The 17,796-nt window shown below is 49.4% G+C and overlaps 7 protein-coding genes across 7 annotated transcripts; 3 read left to right on the top strand and 4 right to left on the bottom strand.

Annotated features, from left to right (window-relative positions):
* Positions 1-226: 226 nt before the first annotated feature.
* On the bottom strand, positions 227-3,463 carry YALI1_E36568g (uncharacterized protein; the record flags this gene model as incomplete). Its single annotated transcript, XM_504619.1, has 2 exons — positions 227-3,353; positions 3,441-3,463. The coding sequence occupies 2 exons, from the start codon at positions 3,461-3,463 to the stop codon at positions 227-229; spliced, it is 3,150 nt and encodes a 1,049-aa protein (XP_504619.1).
* Positions 3,464-6,246: 2,783 nt separating this feature from the next.
* Positions 6,247-8,787, top strand: YALI1_E36540g (uncharacterized protein; the record flags this gene model as incomplete). Its single annotated transcript, XM_504618.1, has 1 exon — positions 6,247-8,787. The coding sequence occupies one exon, from the start codon at positions 6,247-6,249 to the stop codon at positions 8,785-8,787; it is 2,541 nt and encodes an 846-aa protein (XP_504618.1).
* Positions 8,788-9,744: 957 nt separating this feature from the next.
* On the bottom strand, positions 9,745-10,857 carry YALI1_E36494g (uncharacterized protein; the record flags this gene model as incomplete). The annotated part of the gene is made up of 1 exon (XM_504616.3): positions 9,745-10,857. The coding sequence occupies one exon, from the start codon at positions 10,855-10,857 to the stop codon at positions 9,745-9,747; it is 1,113 nt and encodes a 370-aa protein (XP_504616.1).
* A 281-nt stretch (positions 10,858-11,138) lies between these two features.
* Positions 11,139-12,491, bottom strand: YALI1_E36477g (uncharacterized protein; the record flags this gene model as incomplete). The annotated part of the gene is made up of 1 exon (XM_504615.1): positions 11,139-12,491. The coding sequence occupies one exon, from the start codon at positions 12,489-12,491 to the stop codon at positions 11,139-11,141; it is 1,353 nt and encodes a 450-aa protein (XP_504615.1).
* Positions 12,492-13,028: 537 nt separating this feature from the next.
* Positions 13,029-13,982, top strand: YALI1_E36472g (uncharacterized protein; the record flags this gene model as incomplete). Its single annotated transcript, XM_504614.3, has 1 exon — positions 13,029-13,982. One exon carries the CDS (start codon positions 13,029-13,031, stop codon positions 13,980-13,982), a length of 954 nt encoding a protein of 317 aa, XP_504614.1.
* A 989-nt stretch (positions 13,983-14,971) lies between these two features.
* On the bottom strand, positions 14,972-16,546 carry YALI1_E36437g (uncharacterized protein; the record flags this gene model as incomplete). The annotated part of the gene is made up of 1 exon (XM_504613.3): positions 14,972-16,546. One exon carries the CDS (start codon positions 16,544-16,546, stop codon positions 14,972-14,974), a length of 1,575 nt encoding a protein of 524 aa, XP_504613.3.
* A 444-nt stretch (positions 16,547-16,990) lies between these two features.
* Positions 16,991-17,494, top strand: YALI1_E36432g (uncharacterized protein; the record flags this gene model as incomplete). The annotated part of the gene is made up of 1 exon (XM_068283163.1): positions 16,991-17,494. One exon carries the CDS (start codon positions 16,991-16,993, stop codon positions 17,492-17,494), a length of 504 nt encoding a protein of 167 aa, XP_068139264.1.
* Positions 17,495-17,796: the final 302 nt, after the last annotated feature.

Raw genomic sequence — 17,796 nt, 5'->3', positions numbered from 1 at the left:
ACCTGCCTCTACCAAATGACTGGGTCTTGTCCTACAAATAGACTCAAACGAGGAAGATTGACTCCCAACCCAAAACGCCAACTATAAACGAACGCGACACGGTGTTGATGGTCGTACAGGCAACCAAGGTCATCCCAACCCACACCCAATCTACACTTCTGAGTTACATCCGAAAGTTACACTCTAATGTTCTATAATTCTATGTTAGCTGAAGAGCTGACTAAGTCTACGGCGTTCTTTCTCGCGTATCTCGGTCGCCCTTGATATCACTGCGGTCTCCCACGGCAAGCTCTCGGAGAGCCAGAGTCAGACCGTTGAGACCCTCAACACTGACAGCTGCAGGGCTGTGCTCCGAATGAAGGCCGACAGTAAGCACTGTCTCCACATCGCCGAGAGAGTTGGCCCACTCGATCACGGGGTAGTCGCTCTGGTCGTTACCAGCCACAAACACGTAGGAAATGGTGGCATCGTAAGAGGGACCAGGAGCACTGATGGTGTATGACCGTGTTCTTGTGAGCGTGGGAGACGAAGGAGCAACGGTAAGGTGGCCAGAGTTGATGCCCTTGGACTCGATGTCTCCTCCAATCTTGCACGTCTTTTCAAAAATGGCCACAGCGCGCTTCACAGCCGCCAGACGGGAGAGCTGCTGGTTCTCAACCAGGATACGGTCGTCGTTGAATCGGGCAGTAATGTTCTGAGTGGAGAAGGCGTCGTTGATGTGTGAGACACATTCTCCGGCAAAGTCAAACGAGAAGTCCTGCTCCTGCTCAGCAGAGTACTGCGGAGTAAACTGGAAGGTGATGGTGGTCTCGTCGCTCTTGATAGAAGATCCCGGACATCGCTCCTTGATACTCTCCAGGACTTCTAGCACAGAGTCCTTCCAGTTATGTACATCCTCCTCGTCACACATCCGGATCCACTGGTCAGATCTGTAAGGGCGCAGGTAGCCACCGTTCTCAGCAATAATACCCAGGTTGGGGACGTTGCGGAACAGACGCTCAATATCGTGCCTGGCATCAGAGGAGATGATGTACACCACATTGTAAGGGTCCGAAACCAGCTCAGTGAGAATGGGGATCCTGTTGTGAGTGGACGAGTAGACAGCAGCTGAGGAGGACAGTGCAGGCTTGGAAGTGTGAGGAGAGGAAAAATCTCGCCCTTCCAGGTTGAGAAGGAACAACCGATACTTTCCAGGCTGCTTGGCAACAATATCGTACCTTTCCTTGGCATACGCAATGTTCAATCTGGGCAACAGTCGCTTGGACTTTTGGTGCTCCACCCAGGCATCTTCCAGATGTTGCAGGAAAGTAGTGGCCCATTGCAGACAAGTATGGCCTTCCACAAACTCGACCAGACGTCCTCGATGCTTCTCCCGAGTCCCTCGGTCCATTGTAAGAGCTGTCTTATATGCATCAGAGACCTGTCGCATGTTCCAGGGATTGACAACAAGCACATCGTCGTTGTCGAGAACGGAGGCAGAACCAGTGAACTCAGACAAGATCAGCTGACCACTGTTGTCCTTGCTACACAAGATGAACTCATGACAGGTCAGGTTCATGCCTTCTCGCAGAGAAAGAGCAACATATGCCTCAGCCTCGGCCAGCATGGCCAAATACTGCTCGAACTCGATATCCTGATGCAAAAAGATGACCTGCTGATTGCTCAGGTCATCGGTAAGAGCATTAATTCGGTCCATGATGTGCACCAGCTCTCCCTCGAGAGAATCCGACTCGTTTCCAGACAAACATACCTGTACAAGGACAACATTATCGCAAAACTCCCGGTTGTTGATCAGAAAGTGTTCATAAGCCAGCAGCTTCTGCTTGATTCCACGCAGTGAATCGAGCTTATCTCTGGAAACAAGTAATCGCTTCCCAGGCCATCGTGCACGGATCAGTCGACGCCACTTGTCGACTTCAGGGTCCATAAAGTGCTTCTGAAGAGAAGGAGGGTCAATACCAATAGGACAAGCAACTACAGCAGTAAAACGGCCGTCGTTGTTCTCTACTCCGTCGACAGAAGCATCCACGACAAGCAGACGATTGCATGTCTGTAAGAAGTGTCGGCCATACTCAGCAGTCTGAAAACCAATACAAGTTGCACCAAGCATACCTGTAAGTAATTCGTTTCGTGCAGCCAAGCATCGGAACACCTCAGAGGAAGGAAAAGTGACATGCAGGAACATTCCGATTCGAGCATTGGGCAGCTGCTGACGAACCATCTCAGGAACGAGCAGAAGATGGTAGTCATGAATCCAGATAACGTCTCCACGCTTGTACACCTCAATCACCTTGTCGGCAACCATCTGGTTAAGGGCCTTGTAGTGTTCCCAAGAGTGGTCATGGTATGCCTTTGACTTGTCTGAGTCAGGTGTCTGATAATGGAGAGTGGGCCACAAGATACCCTTACAGTAGTGTGTGTAGTGGGCTTCGAAGGTGTTATCAGGAGCAAACACAGGTACTGAATCATACTCTCGAGTGAGTTTGCGCTCGATTTCCACCTTGGAGACGTCTCCGAGTTCATCAGAAGGCATGCCAAGGGTTCCCACCCACAGCTTCTTATGGTTAGTAGAAGCGCAATATCGGTTGACGGCATTTCTGAGACCTCCGTTACCCTTGTGCGACTTCTCCACAGTCCAGTCCTTGGCGGATTGAAACGAATCGCTGGGTTTCTGCTGCCCGAATCTGTCAATAAACCGCATGGCTGTCTGTCCAGACACGGGGCGACGCTTGTCGACAACTCTAGGGGGTGGTGAGGAGGCACGGGACTGAGGCTGGTTGTATTGCGGTCGGGGAGGCCGAAGCGTAGGATACTCTGCTGGGTTGGAGTTGGCTGAAGACACGGACGACGGTTCCGAAGCAGACGGAGGAACAGTAGGGTGCTTCATTTTCTGCAGAGCAAGTTCGTTTTCCAAGAATCCGGCCTGCTGGGGTGATCCAGCAGACGAGACTTGTAGAGCCCCTGCCACCGCTGATGGAGGCTGCACAATAGCGGAGGCTTGCGCATGCGGAGAGGGCTTGAAGAATTCGTCAGGGTGGACGATGGCGGGAGCAGGACCTGTAGGCTCGGCCTTATGGAACATGGAAGGGAGAGCCGGGTTGGGTGTCTGTGTCACGGACGAGGTAAGGGAGGAGCCGCCGGAGTTTTGTTGAGAGGGCTTCTCCTGAGGGAATCGTTCAAGGGCCAGAGTGAGAGCGGAAACGCCTCCACTTTTGGGCACCGTCGGGAGAGTCTTGAGATCCGAGTTGGAGCGACTGATTGGAGGTCGCGAAGGCGCCACCGGCTCCGTGGTCACGTCCACCTTGGGTCGTTGTCCCTCATCGAGATTGAAGTTGATGGTGTAAGGAAGGAATCTGTGTTAGCGTTGTGTGGCGAATGTTGGTGGTAAATCTGTGGCAAATTACTGCTCAAAACGCCTCCATTCCGCCCTTGGTACTCACAATGACACCACAATTAACGTCATGATGTTGTTTGTAGGTGGTTGGGATGTTCATGCACATTGCTGCATGTTGGACTGTCTAAAAGTTAAGCGATGTAAGGCTGAACCGTTGGATGTTGCGAGGTGGTTTGGATGAGATTGGACATGTAAGAGCGGTAGGGAGATGAGACAGCATATGTCTGAGACTGATTTTCGATCGATTTTCAAAGTCTCCATGTCAATTACGTAATCATAAATGACGCTACTATGTCAACTAAAGCTGTGTAGTGATTAAATGTTTAGTTGAGTTGAAACATTGTACATACAGTACTTAGTAATTGGGTTATAAAAAAAGGTATTATGTTATAAAAAATGTGGTGAAAATTATAATATTTTTTTTAAAAAATACACCACAAGTGAAATAATAATGGACAGATTCTAAAAATATAAAAGCGAGGTGAAACCAGATACAGTACTTACAAGTATATAACAAGTTCGTACAAGTAGTAATCTTTCGAAGTCTGCACTTCCGTAATAACAAACCAAGCTAAGGACAATAGAAGTCGCTACACAACACAAACCGCATTAAGAGCCGCATACAGATTTTTGTACCAGACTCTCTCAAGCTGATACGATATAGGCCCTTGTCAGGAGTTATAGATCGTGTGGCTGTATCTCTGGTGGGAATATATGTGCAAGTACGTGCATCATGACTGTAAGTACTTCTATATCCGGGTTTTTCTTGAAGATGTCGTACTTATATATATGTTCATGGATTGTGCTTGGACTGTAGCCATGGTTTGCTTGCTCGTAGCGGTACTTTCACGGGAAGTCGAAGAACCGATCGTCCAGTCACGCCTACTGCCGCTTGCCGTACTCGTACTTTAAGATCGATGGTGGGTCTGATGTACTAGAATTATTAGTTCGGATTCACCACTGCCACGTTCACCACGGAATTGGTCACAAAACTCTCACCCACCTGAGCATACTTATGTTTGACTCCGTTTTATACGCTTGCAGATAATTACTGTAGATAGCATTGACAGGACCACTGGAGTGACGTCGTCAATACAATGTACCCTGAAGGGAACACCGATACTGTAAGCACATAACCAGTTGGGCGTAGTATCGTCGTTACAACAGGCCGCCCACCAGAACACGTGTATCATCGAACGGTACTGATGTCCATACTGCACTTGGTGACCTGAGCCAGGACAAACGGCGCTACTGTATACCATATCAATTTGGTGCTAATACCTTGATATCGTTTCTAAATTAGCTCTGCACGCGACCTTTTTCTCTCGTTGGATGCTATTCTTATTTTCATAGGACCTGCCAAAATTGACGTTTTTGGTACATCCAAGTTGAGTGTTGGACGAGGGTGTATCTATATCTGTAACACAACGTATCATGTTGTTTGGGAGCCATAAGATGGGTCCAACAGTACCATATCTGCTTCTCTAACGTGCTCTCAAACTAGAGCATACTTATGGTTTTTCTGGGGGTGCCGAAAAAAAGACACGGGCTCAGTGACGATCAAAAATTAATGATGTGCAACATACAAAGAGGCCTAAAACGTCTGCTTGTACCTGGAGCCACGGAAAAAGCCAAGAGGCGCTAGCGCGGTCCTCACAGGTGCGAGCTTGGGGTGAAAACCCTCTTGTCTGAGAGTGCACGCACGCCCTGGTTCACGATACTACTGCAGGCCCGTGCAGTTGTGGAGGTTATGCAGATAGTCCATTTAACCGAGAGTGAGCAACTACTGCAACTGCCCATGGGAAGAGAGGTTGTGACGTGTGACATACGGAAGTCCACATAATAAATGTAACCGTGTCAATGTAGGGCCTTTCTAATCCGTCCGCCTAAACATATAGCCCGTCCTGTCAGACTGGTCGCGTGCACTAGCGGATTTTTCACCCTTGATAATTTAGCAGGTACCAGTCAATAGACTTCGGTCAGCTGATCACGTTGCAGTGTTAGTGGAGAATGATTGGTTGTGCTCGAGGTCCAGCATGGTGAAGTCGCGTTTATATTCTTGCACCGACGCGGGTGGGAAAACGTGTTTGTAACACGTGTTTGTAGCTGTGGTCACGTTCTAGTGTTTGTAACTTATCACTCAGGTGTCAAGAAGTAACACCTCCTCCCACCCAACAGGATTTAAACGTCGTCTACTTATGCCGGGGTATAAAAAGCCAAGTACCAATAGTCACGCAAAGTTCCACCCTTGGTTCCGATTGCGGAGAGTGTAATAGAGACTATGCGTGGGCCTTTTGGCAGGTTGACAGCATCGGGATAGCGGCCTTTCGTGCTTGTCAGCTGTGTGTGGTGGTAGCCCAATTATCACCTCGACCGTAATTATGCGATTTCTGAAAGTGTATGCGAAACTATGATGGTGTAGTATGTACTTGTGGTTGGTGTAGATCGGGCTCTGAGACATGTTGCGAGATGAAGGTGGTGGTACAAGTACTGTAGAGGAACAAATCTGGAGTTTGTTTGGTTCACAGAACATGCCCTTCTAATACCAAGCGATCTACTCGAATTCCAATGGCCTCAACATCTCTTTAACTTGTCTAGTCTTTTACCTCCCCAGTCTCGTGTCTCGCTTAAACCCAAAAGACTACCTAACCCTAGGATTATAGTCAGTCAATTACAGTTTCAGGTAGACCTGATAAAGACAGAGACCAGCAAAAATCCCCCACCGTTCGTGTGTGCTGCATAGCTTTGTCGTTTCACCGGTAAAACTGTCTGTTTTTTTGCCCGCATCCGACGACCCCGAAGGAATCCCGCTCGAGGATCTCGCCCCCAACCCACCTAGCGACTACATCACTATGAAGTTCAACCACTCGCTGCAATTCAACGCAGTGCCCGAGTGGACCTCCGAGTACATTGCCTACTCGCAGCTCAAGAAGCTCATCTACTCGCTGGAACGTACTGCGCTGGGCGTGCCCAACTACGAGGACGAGGACGAGGAAAACTCGACGCTGATCCGAGAGGCAGATTCCAACCCTGAGGATATTTTCAAACGAGCTCTGGACGATGAGCTCAAGAAGATCGACTCCTTTTACATGGAGCGGGAGCAGGACATCTACCTGGATCTCGACCGCTTGATCGAGGATGAGGCTGTTTTCCAGGCTGAACACGCTGGCCACGAACAGGGCTACTGTCCCCAGGATACCGACAATGAGCAGCCCTTCAGACTCGCCCGAAGCCGCTCTTCTCTGTCTGTCGACTCCACCGACGGTGAGGATCTCCACAACCAGTTGTCTCCGGTCCGATCTCGAGCCCGACAGTCATTTGGTAAGGCCGTTGCCCCCTCTACAATCCATTCGGATGACTCAGACGAGGACGTAGTGGCTATTCGAAGAAAACGAACCCGAAGCCAGTCCGGTGCCCGAAGACGACCCTCGTGGTTCCACCATGGAGGGGAGGAAGACGTCTTCTCAAACCTGTACGACATGCGAATTACGCTTAAAAAGCGAGCCACCGCTGTCTACGTCTCGCTGTGTGAACTGCGATCGTACTCGCAGCTCAACAAGACGGGTTTCTCCAAGGCCCTCAAAAAGTTCGACAAGACGCTCGATCGACACATCCGAGAGTCGTATCTCGAAAACATGTGTTCCAAAACGTATATCTTCTCGCGAGCAACAGAACAGAACCTCGATCATCGAGTTGATGAGGCTGTCGACGTGTACGCCCGTCTCGCGACCAACGGCGACGTCAAGATTGCCCGACAGGAACTCCGTCTGCATCTGCGTGAACACATTGTGTGGGAGCGAAACACTGTGTGGAGAGACATGATTGGCATGGAAAGAAAGGCTCAGGCCGCCAACCTCAACATCATTGGAGGAAACAGAAACGTGCGACTGCAGGGAGAAGAACCCACCAGCTTGTTGCTCGAAAAGGTCGACTATGTCATGATGTGGGGTTTCCGTCTACCCCGAGCCATTGTGGGACGAAGAGCCATTCTGTGCCTCATTGGTCTGGGCATCCTGCTCACCTTCATCCATGTCATCACTCCCTTTGACAGCGATGCCCAGAACAACTGCCTGGCCATCATTGTTCTCGCCTCCTTCTTCTGGGCTACCGAAGCCCTTCCTCTATTTGTTACCTCCATGATGCTGCCGTTCCTCGTTGTCTTATTGCGTGTCAACCTCGGCACCACCGTTGACAAGCATGGCAACACCGTCACCTACCGACTCACTGCTCCTGCCGCTGCCGATGTCGTCTTCTCGCAAATGTGGTCTTCTGTCATCATGTTGCTTCTTGGAGGTTTCACTCTGGCTGCCGCTCTGTCCAAATACGATATCGCCAAGATCCTGGCCACTGCCATCTTGTCCAAGGCCGGTACTTCTCCCAGAGTCGTGCTGCTCACCCTCATGTTTGTGGCATGGTTCTTGTCCATGTGGATCTCCAACGTTGCTTCTCCAGTGCTGTGTTACTCCATTTCCCAGCCTCTTCTGAGAACACTTCCTCCGGACTCGACCTTCGCCAAGGCCGTCATTCTGGGTATCGCGCTGGCTGCCAATGTCGGAGGAATGGGATCACCCATTGCTTCTCCCCAGAACCTGATTGCCCTAGAAAACATGGACCCCATCCCTACCTGGATGCAGTGGTTTGCTGTTGCCATCCCCGTTTCCATCGTGTCTATCCTCATGGTTTGGTTCTTCCTTATGCTCACTTTCCCTCCCGGAGACCTCAAACTGACCCCCATTCGACGAATGAGAGAACCCTATACTGGCAAGCAGTACTTTGTGGTGTTTGGCTCGCTGGTCACTATTGTTCTCTGGTGCATGTCTCAGAAGCTTGAGCCTGTGCTAGGAAACATGGGTGTCATTGCTCTTATCCCCATTGTTCTCTTCTTCGGAACCGGCTTGCTGACCACCGAGGACTTCAACAACTTCTTATGGACCATTATTGCACTGGCCATGGGTGGTGTCGTTATGGGCAAGGCCGTGGCATCGTCAGGCCTGTTGGCTACTATTGCATCTGCCATTTCTATCAAGCTCAGCTCTCTGGACCTCTTTGGCGTAATCGTCGTGTTTGGCATGCTGGTGCTTGTTGTCGCCACCTTTGTGTCACATACTGTGGCTGCTCTAGTCATTCTACCTTTGGTCAAGACAATTGGAGAGTCTCTTCCCGATCCCCAGCCGCGAATCCTGGTCATGGTTTCAGCTCTGCTGTGTTCGGCCGCCATGGGCCTGCCCACTTCAGGTTTCCCCAACGTTACCGCTATTTGCATGACTGATGAGATGGGCCGACGGTACCTCACTGTGTCTAACTTTATCACTCGAGGTGTGCCCTCCTCCATCCTGGTCTATATTGCCATTATCACCATTGGATACTTCTTCATGGTCGTGTCTGGCTACTAGGGTATATATGTAAAATGTATAAAATAGATGTTATTGATGTATAGGAAACTTCACAGAGTACAAGTACAGTATGTCATAGTATTCCGAAAAATAGATGATAAAACCGCATATCCGACACGAACATTGGCCGAAAAGTTACATACTACAAGTCAGCAGCCATCCATCAATCGAGGTAGACACAATACATCACAGGCCATAAACTTATGTTTTACAGTACAGTAGTAGGTGAGTAAGTAGCATCTACGTTTCATCTTGCCTTGCACAGTTTAGAAATATCATTCAAAAAATAGCTAGTATCATTTCCTCCTTGGTGACAGCAATGGTGAACTTGTCAGGGTTCTCGCACTCGTACTTGTCACTGATCTTGACATACACGACCTGGGGGTGGAGGGGACCAAGGATCTTGTCGGAGCAAGAGTAGAACTACAAAGTAGCGAGAGCAGTTGAACTCTAAGCCCTGGACTTCACCGTCACCCTTCAGGAGAAACAATCCTTACAGTAGGCTCGGGAGGTGACTTAAAGGTGAGCTCACCATCCTGGGCAAATATCAAGAGAGAGATCGGGGTAACCTTGGGAGAACAGCTTGATTATCTTGCCGTCATCCTCAGCCCGGAAGTCAGAGTAGCTCTGAGACAGACCGTAATATATGTTGTTATCGTGAAGCTGGAGAGCCTTGAGGTTGGTGGCACCGGGACTAATGGACGTCTGAAGTGTGTACTGCCGGGGGGGGGGGGGGGGGGGGGGGGAGGCCAAAAGCAGGCAGTGGCAGCGGTGATGATGGAAATGTTGTAACTAAAATTCCCATATCCAGACGTCTACATTTTCAGGACTAAGTACGTCGTATTCTGGACTAATTATAAATTTGCAGTCTTGTTCAATTTATCATCATTATCATTAAATATGTACATGTCGTTAGTGTAGCTGAGCTACGGGTATCTAGCAGGCTTGAGTATGCGCTTACTCAGACAGCTCAGACAAGTCCGAGTCAGGAACCTCCTCCAGCGTGACATGGTAGATGATGTCCGAGGAGCTAGTGTCAGAGGAGCTGGTGTCAGAGGCAGAGTCGACCGAAGAGTCAGACCCACTGTCCTCTTCGATGCACTGCTTGTAGTAATTTCGCTGCTCCTTGAGAATTTGGACCACACTGTCAATGGCTTCAGCAGTGCCAACAGACTTCTTGATCAGAGTAGTTCGCATGGCCTTGTCCTTCTTGTTGTCGGTCTTGATGGAGTCTAGTTGGTCGTAGAGCTGCTCCAATTTCATCTGGGCGTTCTGAATGACCTTGAGTCGAGACTTGGTGGAGCTCAAAAGAGACTCGTAATCGTCAGAAGAGTCGGAGGAAGAGCCAGAAGCAGCCTTTTTGATTCGCTCAAAGGTCTCAACGTGTCGCTCAATGACAGGTGCCATCTTCTGAAGTCTCTTGGTGACGTTCTTCTCCACAGCGGGCTGGGGAGTAGAGTAAACAACAACAGTAGGAGCAGGCTCCACATAATCGGTCACGGAGTCAGAGTCAGAGTCAGAGTCAGAGTCATCAGAAGGTTCGGCAGACTCCAAGCTGTCGTAGAAGACATCGTTGTCAGAGTCAGAGTCAGAGTCCTCAACATCGGTGTTGGACTCGGAAGCAGTGGGAGAAGACATAGCCACATCCTGAGAAGTGGGTGCAACGTACTCGTACTCGCCATCAGACTCGTCGAAGTTATGGAAAGGGATAGATGAGGGGTCGTTAATACCCAAGAGCTGAGCAAAGGGATCAGAAACATACTGATGCTGTCGTCGAGCCTTCTGCTGCTGCTGTCGGGCCAACTGGTCGTAGTAAGCTCGTGCCTCAGCTTGTCGTCGAGCCTCAGCCTCACGCTGTTTCTGTCGGTAAACCTCTTGTCTGTGTTTGTAGTAAGCCCGATTCTCTGCTTCTCGTCGAGCATACTCTCGAGCTTCGGCCTGTCGCTGTGCTTCCTGTCGTCTTAGCATCTGCTGCTGTCGAGACTGTCGTCTGGATTGTGGTCGGCTGTAGTAACCATAGTTGTCGTTGCTGTAGCCACCAAAGTTGGAGTAAGGAGAAAAGAAATCCATAGTGAGTGTTTGTGTTAAGTTGTGTTACGGTTTGATGATTGCAAAAATTTGAGGAAGACCTCATCGTTATATACTTATCATGCATATATCATGCAAGCTCTAGACTTTTCTAGAAAAACCTCCGGATAAAAGTTCACGATGTCTAAAAATAAGGTTTTGAATTTACTGGAAGGGTCTAGAACTTCGTCGAAACTGCGAGAATTCGGATTGGCAGGGGAAAAGCTAGGACTCGGAATATCGCTTATTTATGTTAACTGTCAAATGCGTGTAGTCTACAGCTTCTAGGTACCGTAGTACTTGGTGTCGATGAATCTGCCATGACTGCCGTCGAGAATCTTACCGACCACAGTATGCACATTAGGATAGGCGTTGAGGTACCGCTGAAGACCTCGTTTAGATGCAAGATAGCAAACGAAGACAATGTTCTCCTCCTTGACGCCGTGGTCAACCAGGACTGTGGTAGCCATGATAGCGGCAGCTCCAGACGAGAGCTGAGCGTCACATAGTAGAACAAAGGCGTCAGGCTCTGAAATGCGGGAAGGAAGGTTCAGATGATGCAATTTGGGCTCTCCGGTAGAAATGTCACTCTGGATCAGCAGCTTTCCCATTCGGACTGAAGGGATGGTTCGCTTGACAGAACGGTCGAAACACTCACCTGCTCGGATTATAGCTACAGCACAGGTATTGTCAATTCCCAGACGTCGGACTCCCTCAAAGGTGTTTCCTGTGGGAGTCTCGACGTTAATGTTTTCAAACTTGGAGTGCTGCAGTGCATTCTCGACCAGTAGAGTGGCGATTCTATCAAAGTAGAACACGAAATCAGCTCGCTTGGTATCATCTGAACATAGAATTGTGTGAATGCCGATAAGCTGGGGCGACTGTTTCAGTTCATGAATCTGTTTGTTCCAGGTAGCTTCCTCGGCAGCCAGCTCGTCGTCGTCGATCAACGAGCACAGATCGGCCAAGTGTCGTTCACTCTTGTCTGTAAGAATTTTAGTGATATGTTGGGCCACCATATCAATCGCTACGACATTGTCCCGTCCTCGAGGAATCAGAACATCAGCATTGGCCATTGTAGGTCGCACGTATCGCTCAAAGTTGGGCTTGACCGTCTTACGCCACTGGTTTATAATACCGGACATTTCTCGTCCTCGATGAAGCATATCTCTCGTGAGTCGTCGAGCCAGACAAGTATCCAGATCAGTGTCGACAAAGATCTTCATGTCGATGAGATCCAGTAAGCCGGGGTGGTCATAGAGCACATAGATTCCCTCAAGGATCACAATGTTGGCGCCGTAAATGCTGACAGTTTTGTCGGTTCGAGCGTGCTCGACAAAGGAGTACGTAGGAATGTTGACTCGATGACCTGCCTTGATATCTCGAAGACACTTGACCAGATCGTCGGTATCGTATGCGGTAGGCGTGTCGAAGTCGTGCTCGTTTCGATGGGCAGCAGCAGATTCCTCAGGTGTCAGCGTCTTGTAGAAGTTGTCCATGGACAAAAGAACGGTCCAAGGCACATTCAACTGCTTGATGATGAGTTGAGCCACCGAAGTCTTTCCCGATCCCGAAGACCCCGCCACGGCAATAATGTAGGGCTGTTTCCATGGCGGGACGTACTGTTTGGCTTTCATTTCCAGGGTTTGGCGTAGAGTGGTGTCGATGCGTCTCTTTTTTTCGATAACGCTGCGATTGGCACCCAGCTGCAGCTTTTATTAAAGTTATATATAGGCTATGGATAAATTATCCGCTAAAAATGAGAGGGACGATGATTGGAGGCTAGAGAATGAATATGCTACGCTCCAGAGAGGTTCAATAAACGTGCACCGAAAAATTACTAAACAGCATTCCCCGGCCTCGATACTATTGATCCTCTGCTATACCACTGAACCTACCCCTTCCAGGCATGTTAGAATGCATTTCACTTTATTTCTTTCATGGAACAGACTGCACTTGTGCCTTTATAACGGGTCACTTCCAATGTGCTTCAGAATATCTATTGATTCGCACCACTATAAGTGGCGAGACGGAGGCACTCGGCGAGCTGGTGACACCAAGTCGATGACATCAACCATACCTTCTAAACTACAAGTGATTACCCTAACCCTCGATGATGCTTGTTTGTAAGCTTGAGCCTTTCGTCATCGCACCCTCTGTTCTCTATAACTACCATGTTTGATGCCCATTGTCACCCAACAGACACTCCTGATACCCTCGATCTGATCCCGAGCATGAAAACGGACCTTCTGGCCTGCATGTCGACCAACTTTCAAGATATAGAAAGAGTGGAGTCGATTGCTGATTGGCCTAAGGTGGTACCTTGTTTCGGATACCATCCTTGGTTCACATGGAAGGTGTACACGGAAGAAGGATTGGAAGCAAAGGAACATTATAGTCGTGTTTTGGCAGGTCCCAGAGGCTCTGAGGAGGAACTGCAGGGATTCGTGGCCAGCCAAGAGCAACCAATGCCGTTCTCCAATTATCTTGATCTCATGAGACAAGGTCTTGAGAAGTATCCTAATGGCATGATTGGGGAGGCGGGTTTGGACAAGCCGTTTCGGGTTAAGGATAAAGAGGGGGATAAGCTGACGCCATTTAGAGTGTCTCTTGACCACCAGCGGACGATTTTGGGGCTCCAGTTGCAACTAGCTGTTGACTATGGGAGACCCATATCTTTGCATGGAGTTCAGTGTCATGGAGCGTTACTTGAGTGTGTAACCGAGATTCTAAAGAAGAACCCTGGAAAACCCCTGACTGTTTGTTTGCATTCTTACTCTGGTCCTCCCGACTTTCTGGTAGGCTGGTTCAAGTTGGAAGGCTCCAAGAAGAAGCCTACCAAGGTACGTGTCTTCGTGTCTGTGAGCAGTGTTATAACCTGCGGACACATCGATCGTGAAGGAGACCGCTTCGATCAAAAGTTGGAGAAGATTTCTCCTTTGTTGGCGAAGATTCCGGACGACCGGCTGCTTATTGAGTCGGATTACTACAAAGCAGGACCTGTTATGGATGATCTTATGCAGGAGGTGCTGGATCTAGTTGCTCATGCAAAGGGTGTATCTAAAGCGGGGGCTCTCGAGATGTTGGACAAGAACTCTCGAGAGTTTTTGGACTACAGACGCGAGTAGGTTGACTCATACATGCTTTCCGGTTCATACTTAGCTGTTGTACACTACAACTAATAACTACAGCAGTAGCTGCTCAGAGCTTGGTTGACATTGAATAACAGTATAACGAACATGCTTTATAGTGAGATCTCACAAAATGGGGGTGACATGATATGATATTACCTGACAGCGCATGAAGCACAGCTGCAATGACCGTATGACGAGAAATCCTTGTTGGTGTATACTGCACTGGTACAAGTACGACAGCAGAGAACAACCGAGTCGGACCACTGCATCTCCCGTACTCTCTGCTTGTGTCCCGACTCGGCCGACATACTGCACATCGGCACTGATAACAACTTTCTTTGTGCTGTACGAGGACTAAATAAGACGAGTATTATTTGCCTGTACAATATCGTATTCTGGCTCTCCCAACACATGATGGAACTAGACTCAACCAAAACCCCTGGCGGGGAAATTACACTATTAGCCGTATTACAGTACATACAGTAGCTATCGCACGAACAATACAACTGACTAAGACTAATTTCCGGCGCTCCAATGAGTGTTGAGCTATTATCAACAGTGATTAGGATGAGTGTTCAGAAGCAACTAGGTGTCAAATTTCGACGTTCAGATATGTCAACCCGATACATCATTAAGACAGCTCAGTCAGATGCAATTACGAGTACTTACAGCACAATTACACTGTACAATACATATGTCATTCCAATAACGTCTTATCTACAACCCTTATCTACAAAGCCTGTCCGCACGCGTCTTCACGTCACGCCATTGACACCCCACAATGGAGATTGGACACAAAGTGGTATCTTTGGTTGTAGCCGCACTATACAAGGGTAGACGCCGTTAGCGGCTTTTTTAGATATTATGTAGTTAGTGTGAGACATGCATAAGGCTCATCTATAGCTACTGTACCAGTCCAAGTAGCTCAAGATCAGGAACATCAATAGGTTAAGAGAGAAAATAAATACATTCTTATATAGTGTTTACCACTTGTCGAGACGCATGGTTCCGTTCTCGGCAAGGTTAGTATGCATCTTGAAGGCGTTCTTGAGAACGTGGGGCTCGTGGAGAGATCGGCTCTTGGCGCACTCAAACTCGGCCTGCTCGACATAAGCAAGCAGCTGGTCTCGGTAGGAGGGGTGGGCACACTTGTTGATCATCTCTCGAGATCGCTCCTTGGGAGAGAGGCCTCTGAGATCGGCCAGACCCTGCTCAGTAACGACAATGTCCAGATCGTGCTCGGTCTGGTCGATGTGGGTGGCGAAGGGGACAATGCAAGAGATACCGAGGGGATCGGTCTTGGAGGGTCGAGCGGAGGGAGTGTGCATGATGGAGAGCTTAGCGTTTCGGAGGAAATCACCGGAGCCTCCCAGACCATGCAGCATCTTGGAGCCGTTGACACAAGTGGAGTTGGCGTGGGCGTAGATGTCAACCTCGACGGGGGTGTTCATGGCGATGACACCGAGTCGTCGGATGATCTCGGGGTTGTTGGACACAACCTGGGATCGCAGCAGCAGCTTCTTGGAGAACTCGTCCCAGTTGTCGAAGAATCGCTTGAAGCCGTCCTCGGTCAGACGGATGGAGGTGGCAGTGGCGAAGTTGAGGTTGCCGGACTCGAAGAAGTCCAGGAAGGAATCCTGCAGCACCTCGGTCCAGACGTTAAGGTCCTTGAAGGAGGCATCAGCCAGACCCTCGACGACGGCGTTGGCAATGTTACCGATACCGGACTGGAGAGGCAGCAGGTTTTCGGGCAGTCGGCCGGCCTTGACCTCCTGCTGGAAGAGCTCAATGAGGTTGGCAGCAATGGCCTTAGAGCCCTCATCGGCAGGAGAGTTGGCACCAACAACATCAGCAAACTCAGACTCGACGATGGCAACGACCTTGGAGGGGTCAAGAGGGATGTAAGGAGTTCCCATCTTCTGGGAAACGTCGGTGATCTGGTAAGGCTGTCGGAAGGGAGGCAGGACAGGCATGTTGATGTCGTGAAGACCCTCGAAGGAAGGAGTCTTGGTGTTGAGCTCAATGATGATCTTGTCAGCCATGTGGACAATCTCAGGGGAGGCACCAACGGCGGGACCAGGGATCAGATGACCGTCCTCAGTGATGGCGGTGGCCTCAATGACAGCGATGTCTAGAGAGTTCTCCTTCTTATCTCGGGTGTAGAAGCCGTAGGTGAGATCCTGGGCCCACATGGACAGATGCTTGTCGAAGAAGTCGGTTCGACCCTCGTTGATGGCAGCAGCGATTGGTTTTCCGACCTGATGGGGAGATCTTCGGGCAATCATGTTGTTGTTGGCCCATCGAGATTCGATCTCCATACCGGCAGAGGCGCCGACGAACAGGTTGTATCGCCAGTTCTCGTGTCCCTGCAGGTTGTTCTCCTCAACGTGCTTGGAGACAGCATCGGGGACAACCTTGGGGGCTCCGACTCCGGTGAAACCGGACCATCCAATGTACTGGTTGGGCTTTGCGCCAAACAGATCGACGCACTGGGCGGCAGTTCGGATCTTGTCCAAGTAGGGCTTGTATCGAATTCGCTGTTTGAGAACGGCAGACATTGTGTGAGATGGGGTAGTACGGAAGGGAGGGATCAGGACACGCTGCCTTTATATAGGCGTCTCTCGATATTGTTTGCGATGCGTGTGCTATTAGCTTTTTGACTTCTTCCAAAATAAAAAAGTTGACGGAAGCCAAAAGTCAAATTCTTCCAAGCCTTGCAGAATGTTGAGCCGCAGTCCCTGAGTTGGGGTTAGTAGAGGCGTGTCCATAGGGTCGTATGTTGAGAAGGGCAGAGTGTAGATAGAAGGAGAGGGGTGACATGACCATTGGAGTGGTATCGGATTGTTTTTTCTCCCTTCCGCCCACCTCTCCTGCTCATGCTGGAACATGACTCCCTTAGACTACATACATACACTTCCACCAAACTGCGCTTCCTTCCCCAGAGTCATTATGAAGTTTGTCATTGGTGTGCTTGACAAGCGCCCAACAGCTGATACACAAAAATGGACACATGGAGAGGCGGATATAATTGCCCTGGCGGGTGCGAAATACACATGGAGAAGGACCCAGGAGACGTAAAAGACGCAGGTACATCTGTATCAGCCATGATCTGTGTCTCCCCCCCTTCCTGTAATTCTCGTTCCATCTCTCTACTCATAGCGCCGCTGTCCCTGGCACCACATGGACACCCGGAAGTTCGGATAATCATGAGACAGGGTAACTTTGAATCTCGGATCCCATCCTTCCGAAGTGGAATAGGGCTACTTTCATCTAGCACAGCATGCACCAAACCTGTACCCCGGGTTGAATTGGGTTTTTGCGGACGGCAAAAAAATGGAGAATATGGAGAATATGGAGAAAACGAGAAAGTGAAAAACAGAGTCATTTGTGCGGTATTTGGGTGCATTTGTCGCGCAAGCCTGCGAAAAATTCGTGCAATTTGCGTGCAATGGCCGGCCTTTGTAGGGATCTGCGAGGACTACAATTGTGCCACAACGTTGTTTTAACCACAACTAAACTATAGTACAAGTGCTCGTAACTGTACACCGTAAGAATAGCTACAAGTAATTGTATGACACTCTAACCAATCTACCCTGATTATGACTACCTTTCAGAATACCGTGGCTAGCTGTAACTCACCTCTTCCCACTCTACAAGTACCTGCTCGAAACGGCAACCGCTAACGCCGAACCTTGTCAAACGCCGTCAAACAACGGCTTTTTGCATCTCATCTCCTATACAAAGCAAACGGCCTGTGGGGCTGGACGCACCACCTTTATGAGAGATTCTTAAGCTGGGGTAAACGACA

Source organism: Yarrowia lipolytica, chromosome 1E (assembly GCF_001761485.1).
Source record: "Yarrowia lipolytica chromosome 1E, complete sequence".
NCBI lineage: Eukaryota > Fungi > Ascomycota > Dipodascomycetes > Dipodascales > Yarrowia > Yarrowia lipolytica.
The sequence above is the reverse complement of the archived record's forward strand: the minus strand, read 5'-3'. Positions and strand labels throughout refer to the sequence as shown.